General features: G+C 32.0%; 4 protein-coding genes across 5 annotated transcripts; all 4 read right to left on the bottom strand.

The window, feature by feature from the left end:
• Positions 1-619: 619 nt before the first annotated feature.
• Positions 620-1,824, bottom strand: LOC119605041 (alpha-tocopherol transfer protein-like). The gene is made up of 3 exons (XM_037957986.1): positions 1,478-1,824; positions 1,046-1,421; positions 620-917 (listed from the first exon to the last, which is right to left on the bottom strand). Exons 1-3 carry the CDS (start codon positions 1,777-1,779, stop codon positions 657-659), a joined length of 939 nt encoding a protein of 312 aa, XP_037813914.1. The 5' UTR covers positions 1,780-1,824; the 3' UTR covers positions 620-656.
• Positions 1,825-3,656: 1,832 nt separating this feature from the next.
• LOC119605050 (alpha-tocopherol transfer protein-like) lies at positions 3,657-4,834 on the bottom strand. Its single transcript, XM_037957997.1, has 3 exons — positions 4,506-4,834; positions 4,071-4,443; positions 3,657-3,984 (listed from the first exon to the last, which is right to left on the bottom strand). Exons 1-3 carry the CDS (start codon positions 4,802-4,804, stop codon positions 3,727-3,729), a joined length of 930 nt encoding a protein of 309 aa, XP_037813925.1. The 5' UTR covers positions 4,805-4,834; the 3' UTR covers positions 3,657-3,726.
• Positions 4,835-8,764: 3,930 nt separating this feature from the next.
• LOC119605047 (alpha-tocopherol transfer protein-like) lies at positions 8,765-10,670 on the bottom strand. 2 transcript variants are annotated; one of them, XM_037957995.1, is made up of 4 exons: positions 10,540-10,670; positions 9,577-10,217; positions 9,142-9,514; positions 8,765-9,069 (listed from the first exon to the last, which is right to left on the bottom strand). In XM_037957995.1, the coding sequence occupies exons 2-4, from the start codon at positions 9,876-9,878 to the stop codon at positions 8,812-8,814; spliced, it is 933 nt and encodes a 310-aa protein (XP_037813923.1). In that variant the 5' UTR covers positions 9,879-10,217; positions 10,540-10,670; the 3' UTR covers positions 8,765-8,811. The 2 variants fall into 2 exon arrangements, with proteins under 2 accessions (XP_037813923.1, XP_037813922.1); XM_037957994.1 differs by lacking the exon at positions 10,540-10,670 and having other exon boundaries at positions 9,577-10,364.
• Positions 10,514-12,169, bottom strand: LOC119605055 (alpha-tocopherol transfer protein-like). The gene is made up of 3 exons (XM_037958004.1): positions 12,023-12,169; positions 11,590-11,962; positions 10,514-11,517 (listed from the first exon to the last, which is right to left on the bottom strand). Exons 2-3 carry the CDS (start codon positions 11,779-11,781, stop codon positions 11,281-11,283), a joined length of 429 nt encoding a protein of 142 aa, XP_037813932.1. The 5' UTR covers positions 11,782-11,962; positions 12,023-12,169; the 3' UTR covers positions 10,514-11,280.
• Positions 12,170-13,531: the final 1,362 nt, after the last annotated feature.

Here is a 13,531-nt window from a genome sequence, read left to right as displayed (position 1 = left end):
AATGTTTTAGATATTAACTTTTTGCCATAAAGTTATTTACACTTTTGAATAAAATTTTTGGTCTTTATAAACAAAAGAGATATTTGATGATTAAAAGAAAACAAAAGTAACAGTTGTTTTTAAAATATATGACTTTTATTTAATTAAACAATTATTTATAAATAACCCAACACACACGTTATTTAAAAGTTAATTATCTCTAAAGAAAAAGGTGTCATAAATAGAGCTTTACCTCTTAAGAAAAGTTCCTTAAAGAGTATAGACTTCAATAAAATAGTTTACTTTTCTTGAAAGTAAAGCTTTCTTTCAAAATGTTTACTCTAGAGAGCAAAGCTTTCTTTAGGAAGGATTTCTCCCTTTGTGATTAAAGTTTTATCTAGAAAAGTTTGCTGCCTTATGGTGTAAAGAACATTTTCCTCTCTTTAGAAAAGCTTTATTCTATAGGAAAACTTTCTTTAGAAAAGTTTACTTTCTTAGGGAACAAAACTTTCTTTAGAAGAGATAACTTTATTAGAAAATAAAATTTTCTCTAGGAAGTAAAGTCTTAGAGAGTAAATAACTAAATATCTTTTCATAACTATGCATAAGTCTAAAGAATATAAATAATTTTTCATAATTCTTTTCAAAAAGCTTAAATTAATTTTGAAAACTTTATTTCAATCCACATCTAATTTACGGAATGAACCACCCAAACCATACATGCTATCAAAATCGATAGGTTTACCAGGTCTCAATAGTTCTTCGGTGCCATAGTTTTCATTTTGTTTAAAATAATCCTTATACTCTAACCACTTCTGATCGAAGTCCTTTATAAGTTGTTCACGAACACCATTATCTCCACCTAAATAGGTGGGTAAATATTTTTTGGGTATATTTTTCTCCAAATCATCAGTATAGTTCTGACCGTAAACAAACATCTAAACAAGAAAGAAAAATATAAGATTTTCCATCGAAAACTTGGGTCTAGACATTAGCAGTTTCCAATAGCAAGCTTTTGCGAATTTGGTTTGCTATAGACAACTTCTAAAGAAAATTTCAAACTTACCCTCTTTCTCAGTTTCTCCGATAACAGCGGCAATAATATACTCAAAACACTGTGGAAAAATCCCGGTGTATTTAACATATGACAAGCTTTGATACGCAACGGTAAAGATTTCTCATAAAATTGTACAATTTTTCTTAGAAAAGATGGTGTAAATTTTGAAGCCATATTTAAGGAGATATTTTTCAAATCCAAAATATAAACAATTCCATTAATGCAGGCATAAGAATCATCTACAATAAAGATTTCATGCATGGCATTCATCACACGAAATAAATCTTCAATATCATATAGACCTTTGCCAATATCACCTTCGAATGTAAGAAAAAATATACGTGGACCCTGTTCGTTGAGAGGTTGAGGCAAGGCTAGGCCAAAACTGCAACAAAGTATATTTTAATTTCTATTTTATACTTTAAGTGTTAAAATTCTCACCCTTTATTATTAATTTTCCTAAATCTTGCCTCATTTATATCGGTAACATTAAACAAATCGGGAAATTTTGATTTCAAGGTAAAAAAGAGATCCAATTTGGTTTTGGCCTTCTCCAAACTGTATTTACAGCCGCGCAGATATTGTATTAGAAATTGTTCTTCCAGTCGGGCATTTAAATGCGGCTGCTGTTCTATCCAAGTTCTTAGGGCTTTTAAATCCTCGGGTATTCTATGTGGCACTTCTGCTAATTCCGTTTCAGCCACTTTTTGTAATTTCAAAGGTAAAGCTTTTATAAGAGACATATTTTATGTCTGAGATCATTACAAATTGAAGTTTAAATTGCAACTGTTTTATAAGTTAAATAAAGATTATAATTTTAGCTAATAATTAAAATAATTCAAGTAGAAAAACAAAGATTAATTTATATATTTAAGAAAAAGTAGCGCTTTTTTAAAACAAATTAGTGCTTTTAAAACGTCTGCTTGAAAATATAAAACATGTTTTAGAAGTTTTTCATTAAAAAATTTTCAACTTATTTATGAGCTTTTCATTATTTGTTTATTAGTTTACATTGTTTTAGTTGATTTATTAGTATTAAAACATGTTTTTGAACTTTTCATTGAAAACAACTTGAACCATTTTTTTTAAATTTTTTAAACAAGTTTTTTTCTAATATAAGCTTTGATTATCAGCTGTAAAGAGCAGAGAGTAAATAATGGAAGTGAAAAGTTGGTTTAATGAAATTGATCAACGATCATAATTAGGTAGGCCGTTAATGTATTAGGGGGTCTATAGCTCTATAGTCCTATATTTCTATAGTTTAAAGTATAATCTAGTCTATAGTCTAGTCCATAGTCTAGTCTATAGTTCCGATTTCAAACTACTCTATAGTCCAGACTATACTCCAGTCCCGGCTATATTCTAGTCCAGACTATAGTCTACTTCCATACTATAGACTATACTATAGTTCTGACTACATAATACTCTAAAGTCCTGGTTATATACTACCCTATAGTCCAAACTATAGACTACTTTATAGTCCAGACTATAGACTACTCTATAGTCCAAATTATAGATTACTCTATTGTCCAGACTAAAAACTACTCTATAGTCCAGACTAAAGACTACTCTTCAGTCCAGACTATAGACTACTTACTCTATTGTCCAGACTTAAAACTACTCTAGAGTTCATATTATAGACTAGTCTATAGACATGACTATAGACTACTCTATAGTCCAGACTATAGACTACTCTATAGTCCAGACTATAGACTACTTTATAGTCCAGACTATAAACTACCCTATAGTCCAAACTATAGACTACTTTATAGTCCAGACTATAGACTACTCTATAGTCCAAATTATAGACTACTCTATTGTCCAGACTTAAAACTACTCTAGAGTTCATATTATAGACTAGTCTATAGACATGACTATAGACTACTCTATAGTCCAGACTATGGACAACTTTATAGTCCAGACTACAAACTACCCTATAGTCCAGATTATAGAGAGTCTATAGTCCAGATTATAGACTACTCGATAGTCCAGACTAAAGGACTACTTTATAGTCCAGACTATAAACTACCCTATAGTGCAGATTATAGAGTAGTCTATAGTCCAGACTAAAGACTACTCTATAGTCCAAATTATAGACTACTCTATTGTCCAGACTTAAAACTACTCTAGTGTTCATATTATAGACTAGTCTATAGACATGACTATAGACTACTCTATAGTCCAGACTATAGACTACTTTATAGTCCAGACTATAAACCACCCTATAGTCCAGATTATAGAGTAGTCTATAGTCCAGATTATAGACTACTCTATAGTTTGGACTATGGAGTAGTCTATAGTCTGGACTATAAAGTAGTTTTTAGTCCGTCTATAGTTTGGAATATAGATTAGCCTATAATCTGGACTTTAGAGTAGTCTATAATCTGGACTATAGAGTAGTCTAAAGTCTGGACTATAGAGTAGTCTATAGTCTGGACTATATAGTAGTCTATAGTCTGGACTATATAGTAGTCTATAGTCTGGACTAAAGACTACTCTATAGACCAGACTATAGACTACTCTATAGTCCAAACTATAGACTACTTTATAGTCCAAACTATAGACTACTCTACAGTCCAGACTTTGTATATAAATTAGTTAATAATTTTGTGAATTTAAATTTTTTTTATTTATTTGTTTATTTGTCTCTAATCTTAAAATTTTAAACTATAAAAAATTAAAAATACACTTTAATCCACATTCAATTTACGGAAGGAACCCTCAATTCCAAACATACTATCGAAATCGATAGCTTTGCCGGGACGCAACTTTTCATCGGTACCAAATTCGGCATTCTTCTTGAAATAATCTCTATAATCATCTAATTTCTTTTCCCATTCAACGGTCAGATCAGCTATACAACCATTTTCACCGCCATACTCTTTGGGCAAATATTTCAGGGGAATTTCATTGGTTAGCAAGTCCATTTTATTGCCGTGGACATATAACTGTAAAATAAGGAAATATTTGGGGTTAAAAATAGTTTTGAATAACAAAATATTTAAAGGGAAAATTTAACTATTGAAACGCTTACCCTTTTCTGTTGTTTCTCCGACATCATGGGCTTAATCATATTGAAAACGGGTTCAAAACCGGTGGGTGTATTAATGAAATGTGAGGCTTTAGGTCTTAGGGGTATAGCTTCTTCTGAAAACACTGTCATTTTCTTAGCCACTGAGGGTGTCATTTGGAACATATGGGCCATGGTAGCCTTTTCAAAATCTCCTATGAATACCACACCATTGATGACAGCATAATCATCTTCGAGCAGAACAATTTCTTGCATGGCACTAGCCACTGTCATCACCTCCTCAATGTTGTATTTATCGGCGGGATATAAACCCATGCGCATAATACCAATACGTGGACCATTACCATTTAAAGGTGTAGGCAAATAAGACCACATACTAAATTAAATAAAGTGTAAAATTAGTTTCCTATTAAGGTCTTTTTGATCCAAAACACTTACCCCAAACGAAATATGTCCCTAAACTTGGCATCATCCACATCGGTGGGTCTGAAAATTTCGGGAAATTTACTTTTTAAGGTATAGAATTTATCAATTTTAGATTTTGCTCTCTCTAAGCTGTATTTACAGCCACGCAGAAAAGCTATTAAAAGCTGATCATCAGTATTGGCGCGCAAATGTGGCTGTTGTTTAATCCATGTCTTCAAGGCCTCCAAATCGGCTGAAATGCGTGCAGGATCTTCTCCTATTTCGGCGGCAGCCTTTTGTAATTCCTCATTTAAAGGTCGTATTTGGGCCATTTTGCTTCCCACTATTAACACTTTTAAAAGTAGACTAAATTAAAAATTTAGTAGCTATTGAATTGATTTTCTATTTTTTCCCTACAATACAATTCCTAGACATTATCAATATTAGACGGTTAACAGATAAAAAGTAACTGATAAGTTAAGTAATGTTATTAGAAATTATGGTGAGGGGGTAGCGGTAAGTTTTTGCACGTACTAGTACACGATATTATTGTCCCTTGTTGGGGTGTATTTGTATATCTTGAAGATAAGCCGATTTTTTGAAAAGGTCGATCGTTGTTAGGCCAATAACAATGTTTTTTTTTATGGTGCGATAGTAAAACTTTATAAATTGTTTATTTCTTTGCAGAAACTCTTCATTGTTAATTCGACAGCTTTAATTTTTAATACATGTAACTTTTTACGGACACCAACAGTTTTCTAAAGAAAGGTCCAAACAGATTTGAAGTCATTAATTTCTATTCTCTAAAACTTAAGCCACCTTTAGATAAAATAGAATCCTTCATGAGAGAATATTGTATATATGCCCTTATAGTATGCTCACAATTCGTATCGATCATACTTTTATTGAATTTTCAACTCGAGTACATGTTTCATCATGTAGTTTATTGATTACCAAATTTATTGATTTTGCCCAATCATTTTATAATGTTTAATACTACTACGCGTAAAAAAGCAGAAAATCTTAGTGCAAATTTATAAATAAATTGTAGACATTTATATCCAAAAAATAATAAAGTGTAAAATTTATCAATTATATTTTTAAAAATAACTCAATTACGAACCTTAAAGGATCTATAGGGAGTTGAAATTTTCTCCTCATTTTGAAAGAAATTAATTTTTTTTCTGATTTTATTTTTACTTAAAACAAGCAGCATTTAGTTCACTGAACTTTTTGATAAAATAGATTTAGTTAAAATATTTGAAATACACTGGGCAACAATTGAATTTTTAGCGATAGATAACATTTTTAGTAAAAAAGGGCTTTTAGTCAAAAAAAATATAAAAAAACTTGTGAAAATCAAATTTTTAGTGAAAAATTTAATTTTTGTGACAAATTTCATTTTTAGTGAAAAACTGAACTTTTAGTCAAAATTTGAATTTTTGGTCAAAATTTGAATTTTTAGTCAAAATTTTAATTTTTAGTCAAAATTTGAATTTTTCATGAAAATTAAATTTTCACTTGAAAATAGATTTTTAGTGAAAGTTAATTTTTGGTGAAAAGTAAGATTTTTAGTGAATTTTTGGGGGGGTGAAAACGCTAAAGAAAAAATGACGTCTGAAACTAGAACTGAAACTAGGATACTGAAACTATGAAACTGAACTAGAACTGAACTAGAACTGAACTAGAACTGAACTAGAACTGAACTAGAAATGGAACTAGAACTGACCTAGAACTGAACTAGAACTGAGCTAGAACTGAACTAGAACTGAACTAGAACCTGAACTAGAACTGAACTAGAACGAACTAGAACTGAACTAGAACGTGAACTAGAACTGGAACTAGAACTGACTAGAACTGAAACTAGAAACTGGAACTAGAACTGAACTAGAACTGAACTAGAACTGGAACTAGAAACTGACTAGAACTGCACTAGAACTGAACTAGAACTGAACTAGACCTATACACTGGAACTAGAACTGAACTAGAACTGAAACTAGAACTGACTAGAACTGAACTAGAACTGAACTAGACTGAACTAGAACTGAACTAGAACTGAACTAGAACTGAACTAGAACTGAACTAGAACTGAAACTAGAACTGAACTAGAACTGAACTAGAACTGAACTAGAACTGAACTAGAACTGAACTAGAACTGAACTAGAACTGAACTAGAAACTGAACTAGAACTGAACTAGAACTGAACTAGAACTGAACTAGAACTGAACTAGAAACTGAACTAGAACTGAACTAGAACTGAACTAGAACTGACTAGAACTGAACTAGAAATCTGAACTAGAACTGAACTAGAACTGAACTAGAAACTGAACTAGAACTGAACCTTAGAACTGAACTAGAACTGACTAGAACTGAACTAGAACGGAACTAGAACTTGAACTAGAACTGAACTAGAACTGAACTGAACTAGAACTAGAACTGAACTAGAACTGAACCTAGAACTGAGCTAGAACTGAACTAGAACTAGAACTAGAACTAGATAGAACTGAACTAGAACTGAACTAGAACTGAACTAGAACTGAACTAGAACTGAACTAGAACTGAACTAGAACTGAACTAGAACTGAACTAGAACTGAACTAGAACTGAACTAGAACTGAACTAGAACTGAACTAGAACTGAACTAGAACTGAACTAGAACTGAACTAGAACTGAATAGAACTAGAACTGAACTAGAACTGAACTAGAACTGAACTAGAACTGAACTAGAACTGAACTAGAACTGAACTAGAACTGAACTAGAACTGAACTAGAACTGAACTAGAACTGAACTAGAACTGAACTAGAACTGAACTAGAACTAGAACTGAACTAGAACTGAACTAGAACTGAACTAGAACTGAACTAGAACTGAACTAGAACTGAACTAGAACTGAACTAGAACTGAACTAGAACTGAACTAGAACTGAACTAGAACTGAACTAGAACTGAACTAGAACTGAACTAGAACTGAACTAGAACTGAACTAGAACTGAACTAGAACTGACTAGAAACTGAACTAGAACTGAACTAGAACTAGAACTAGAACTGAACTAGAACTGAACTAGAACTGAACTAACTAGAACTAGAACTAGAACTGAACTAGAACTGACCTAGAACTGAAATGAATCTGAACTAGAACTGAACTAGAACTGAACTAGATACTGAACTAGAACTGAACTAGAACTGAACTAGAAGCTGAACTAGAACTGAACTAGAACTGAACTAGAACTGAACTAGAACTGAACTAGAACTGAACTAGAAAGACTAGAACTGAACTAGAACTGAACTAGAACTGAACTAGAACTGAACTAGAACTGAACTAGAACTGACCTAGGAACTAACTGAACAGAACTGAACTAGAACTGAACTAGACTGAACTAGAACTGACTAGAACTGAACTAGAACTGAACTAGAACTAATAGAACTGAACTAGAACTGAACTAGAACTGAACTAGAACTGAACAGAACTGAACTAGAACTGAACTAGAAACTGAACTAGAACTGAACTAGAACTGAACTAGAACTGAACTAGAACTGAACTAGAACTGAACTAGAACTGAACTAGAACTGAACTAGAACTGAACTAGAACTGAACTAGAACTGAACTAGAACTGACTGAACTGAACTAGAACTGAACTAGAACTGAACTAGAACTGAACTAGAACTGAACTAGAACTGAACTAGAACTGAACTAGAACTGAACTAGAACTGAACTAGAACTGAACTAGAACTGAACTAGAACTGAACTAGAACTGAACTAGAACTGAACTAGAACTGAACTAGAACTGAACTAGAACTGAACTAGAACTGAACTAGAACTGAACTAGAACTGAACTAGAACTGAACTAGAACTGAACTAGAACTGAACTAGAACTGAACTAGAACTGAACTAGAACTGAACTAGAACTGAACTAGAACTGAACTAGAACTGAACTAGAACTGAACTAGAACTGAACTAGAACTGAACTAGAACTGAACTAGAACTGAACTAGAACTGAACTAGAACTGAACTAGAACTGAACTAGAACTGAACTAGAACTGAACTAGAACTGAACTAGAACTGAACTAGAACTGAACTAGAACTGAACTAGAACTGAACTAGAACTGAACTAGAACTGAACTAGAACTGAACTAGAACTGAGTTCTAGTTCTCAGAACTAAATTAAAATTGAACTAGATCTAATCTTTATTTAATTGTTATTATATTTCTATTAAGTTTTATTAATTTATTGCAACAGTACAGTAAATATATTTAAAATAATATACTTTAAAACACACCGTAGATCGCACTTCAAGGAAGGTAATAAAACTATATAAATGTAATATTTTTTTGCCTTAATCTTAATCCACATTTAATTTCCTAAAAGAACCCTCAATACCAAACATACTATCAAAATCGATAGCTTTGCCCGGCCGTAACTTCTCATCGGTACCATATTCAGCATTCTTCTTAAAATAATCTCTATAAGCCTCCAATTTCTGCTCCCAAACGGCATTGATTTCTTCAAAAGAACCATTTTCACCGCCATATTCTTTGGGTAAATATTTTAAGGGAATTTGTTGGGTTAAAGAATCCAACTTATTGCCATGGACATATAACTAAAAGTTTTAGAAGAAAATTTGATATTAAACGATCTTTTTGTAATAAAAGAAAATTAAATTCAAACTCACCCGATTTTGTTGTTTCTGTGACAACATGGGTTTGACCATATTGAATACAGTATCAAAACCACTGGGTGTGTTGAAGAAATGTGAAGATTTGGGTCTTAAAGGTATGGCTTCTTCGGAAAACACTGTCATCTTTTTCATTACCCCCGGGGTCATTTGGAACATATGAGCCATGGTGGCTTTTTCAAAATCTCCAATAAATACCACACCATTAACATTGGCATAATCATCGTCTAACATTAAGACTTCTTGTACAGCATTAGCTACACCCATGATTTCTTCCACAGAGTACTTATCGGCTGGATATAAACCGCTGCGCATGATACAAATGCGAGGCCCAGTCTCATTAAGAGGAGTGGGTAAATACATCCACATACTATACAAAATTTTATAAAGTTTTTTTTTTTTTTTATTTTTTCTTTTCCCTATTGAACTTACCCCATTTTAAAGATTTCCTTAAATCTGGGACTATCTATATCCGTAACCGCAAACATTTCGGGAAATTTAGTTTTTAAGGTAAAGAATTTATCTATTTTTGATTTAGCCTTTTCCAAACTATATTTACAGCCTCTAAGAAAAGCTATTAAAAACTGATCATCGGTATTGGCTTTGAGATGAGGTTGTTGTTGAATCCATGTCTTAAGAGCCTCCAAATCTTCCACTAAACGTTTAGGATCTTCACCCAATTGTTCGGCAGCCGCTTTTTGCAAAATTTCGTTTAAGGGTCTTATTTGTGCCATATTTTAATAGCGGCTAGTTAAAATGTACTAAATATTAATTTGTTTAAGACCTAGTGCTTTGCTAACAAAAGAAAATCTTATCGGTTATGGTTAAATTTAAGAAATTTTATTAGATTAAATATAGTTTTTGGTGTTTATTAATTTTAAGCAATACAAAAGGGTGTTTTAAATGGTGGAGTCATTTTAAAAGAAATTATGGTAAACGTTTTTGTGGAAAGTGTATGTCAAAGATTGTCTATACAAATCTAATTTCTTCCAAAAGCTTTCCATAGATATCAACAGTTGTATTAAAGTTTTTGTGTAGAAAGCTTTTGTATTGCCAGAGTTTTAGCAAGAAACCTATGTCTATAGAAAAAGGGAATGTTATGCCTAAGGAAAGCTGTTAGTTGTCTCCCAAAAGCTCTCTATTAGCTGCTATTTATTTCAGTATTTTTTTAAAAGCTTTCTTTTGAAAATGTTTGACCTATTAAAGCTTTCTTTAAGGAACTATACTCGCCAAAGCTTTATTTATAAATCTGTTGTCTCAAAGTTTTCTGTTGCTCACAAAAGCTTTCTTTGAAAAGCAGTTGTCTTGTCAAATCTTCCTATAGAAAAGTGTTCACTCGCAAAAGCTTTCTAAAGACTAAAAACTATTGCTCGCAAAAGTTTTCTAGCAAGAAACCTATGTCTATAGAAAAAGGGAATGTTATGCCTAAGGAAAGCTGTTAGTTGTCTCCCAAAAGCTCTCTATTAGCTGCTATTTATTTCAGTATTTTTTTAAAAGCTTTCTTTAGAAAATGTTTGACCTATTAAAGCTTTCTTTAAGGAACTATACTCGCCAAAGCTTTATTTATAAATCTGTTGTCTCAAAGTTTTCTGTTGCTCACAAAAGCTTTCTTTGAAAAGCAGTTGTCTTGTCAAATCTTCCTATAGAAAAGTGTTCACTCGCAAAAGCTTTCTAAAGAAATCTATTGTCTCGTTTTCTATTAAAAAACTATTGCTCGCAAAAGTTTTCTATAGAATATTGTTGTCTTTCAAAAGCTTTCTATAAACAACTGTTGTCTTGCCAAAGTTTTCTATAGAAAACTATTGACTTCTAAAGCTTTATGTATAAAACGATTATTTTTCCACAAATTTATATAAAGTACTGTTAACTTGCCACAGCTTTCTATAAAAAATTTAACGTCAATGTTTTCCAGAGAAAACTTTTGATTCGTAAAAGCTTTCTATAAAAAAATTATTGTCTAGTCAGAACATTCCTTAAAAAAACTATTGTGTTGTTAATGAATTCTTCAGATGTTTTATATGGAAAGTTTTTGACTTGCAAAAGCTTTCTATAAATAACCAATGTAAAAAAATTTCTCGCAAAAACTTTTTTCCTCAAAGCTTTTCTCAGGAAACTGTTGCCACTAAACTTAGTTGATTAAAATATTCCTAAAAATTTGGATCTAGTGGCACCATCCGAATTCTTAACACGTAAGCTTTCATCCACACCATATTTGTCGTTATCTTTGAAATACTTCACATAAGAAAGCACCTTCTGTTCCCATTGATCTATTAAATCTTGTAAACTGCCAGCTTCACCACCATATTCCAAAGGCAATATCTCTCGGGGTATTGATTTGTATAACTGCTCGAGATCTGAACCATGAACAAACATCTAGAAAAAAAAAAAAATAAAAATAATTTAAGAAACTATTAAAGCTTTTAAAAACTCAATTAAAAAATTTACTTTATTTTGTGTCTTTGCAGGCATAAACGTTTTAGCCAAATTATACAAAGGAGCAAATCCAGTGGCCGTATTTATAAAATGATTAGCTTTAAGATTTAGAGGAACACATTCCTCAGTGTATTGTGAAATTTTTCTTACGGCCGCGGGACTAACTTGTAGATAGTGGGTAGCAGTCACATCACCAAAATCCATAATATAAATTATGCCGGAAACAACAGCTACATCATCCTCTAAGAAAAGAATATCTTGCAGTAATTGACGGAATTGTGATACCTCGCTAAAGGTAAATTCCCGGGGATCAAAGGCCCCATTGCGCACCAGTAAAACGCGTGGACCCACTTCATTTAAAGGTTGCGGTAAGTACACTACCACACTATAAAATAATAGTTTTTTATTTTTATAAAATCTTGAAAATAATTTAGGAAATACTCACCCGCATTTTAATAATTTCCGAAATCTTTCTTCTGTTATATCAGGTCTTCTTAAAATCTCGGGATTTTTTCTATATAACTATAATAATTATCCAGTTTTTGTTGAGCTTCCTCTAAATTATATTTACAATTTCTTAAGAGAAACTGATCATCTGTTCGAGATTTTAAATGGGGCTGTTCGGCAATCCAAATTTTTAAAGATTGCAATTCGCTAGCCATGCGCTGGGGTTCTTCATTTAATTCCTCAGTGGCTACTTTTTGTAGCGAATCGGTAAGGGGTCTTAATATCATTTTACAATGAAAATTTTATTTTATATTTTAATAAAACTAATGTTTTCTCTCTAATGAATATTTTGTTAATGAAATCAAGTTTTTTGCGTTTTGAGCTAAAAATCTTTTGGAATACATAACATACTTGTATTCTCATACACTAGGTATTTGTTTATTTATATTTGTTTTTTGTTTAAACAATAATTGTTAATTAATGATGAGCGTAATTGAAAAATAAGCTCATTTATCTACTATATATGTAATTTATAGGAACTTTAAAAAAATGATTTACAGATAAAGGGAAACAATGCAGAGTGGCGGAAAAAGTGTAGTCAGCCGTAGGAAAATGTTAGTCACGACTTTTTTAAGCTTTCTAAAGCTTTTTTATGGAAAGCTTTTTGCAAAACAACAGTTTCTTTTTACAAAAATGCCTTTGTACAACAACAGTTTGTTTCGATTTCTGTAGACTAAGTCATAGACGAGATTATAGATTTGATTGCAGGCTAGAATATAGACTAGACTATAGACTAGACAACAGACTAGACTACAGACTAGACTATAGACTAGACTATAGACTAGACTATAGACTAGACTAGACTAGACTATAGACTATAGACTAGACTAGACTAGACTAGAGACTAGACTAGACTAGACTATAGACTAGACTATAGACTAGACTATAGACTAGACTATAGACTAGACTATAGACGAGACTATAGACTAGACTATAGACAGACTAGAGACTAGACTATAGACTAACTATAGACTAGACTATAGACTAGACTATAGACTAGACTAGACTAGACTATAGACTAGACTATAGACTAGACTATAGACTAGACTATAGACTAGACTATAGACTAGACTATAGACTAGACTATAGACTAGACTATAGACTAGACTATAGACTAGACTATAGACTAGACTATAGACTAGACTATAGACTAGACTATAGACTAGACTATAGACTAGACTATAGACTAGACTATAGACAGACTATAGACTAGACTATAGACTAGACATAGACTGACTATAGACTAGACTATAGACTAGACTATAGACTAGACTATAGACTAGACTATAGACTAGACTATAGACTAGACTATAGACTAGACTATAGACTAGACTATAGACTAGACTATAGACTAGACTATAGACTAGACTATAGACTAGACTATAGACTAGACTATAGACTAGACTATAGACTAGACTATAGACTAGACTATAGACTAGACTATAGA

This window comes from Lucilia sericata, unplaced genomic scaffold (assembly GCF_015586225.1).
Source record: "Lucilia sericata isolate MDLA Ls3-8-SP2 unplaced genomic scaffold, ASM1558622v1 Contig000455F_arrow, whole genome shotgun sequence".
Taxonomy (NCBI): domain Eukaryota; kingdom Metazoa; phylum Arthropoda; class Insecta; order Diptera; family Calliphoridae; genus Lucilia; species Lucilia sericata.
The sequence above is the reverse complement of the archived record's forward strand: the minus strand, read 5'-3'. Positions and strand labels throughout refer to the sequence as shown.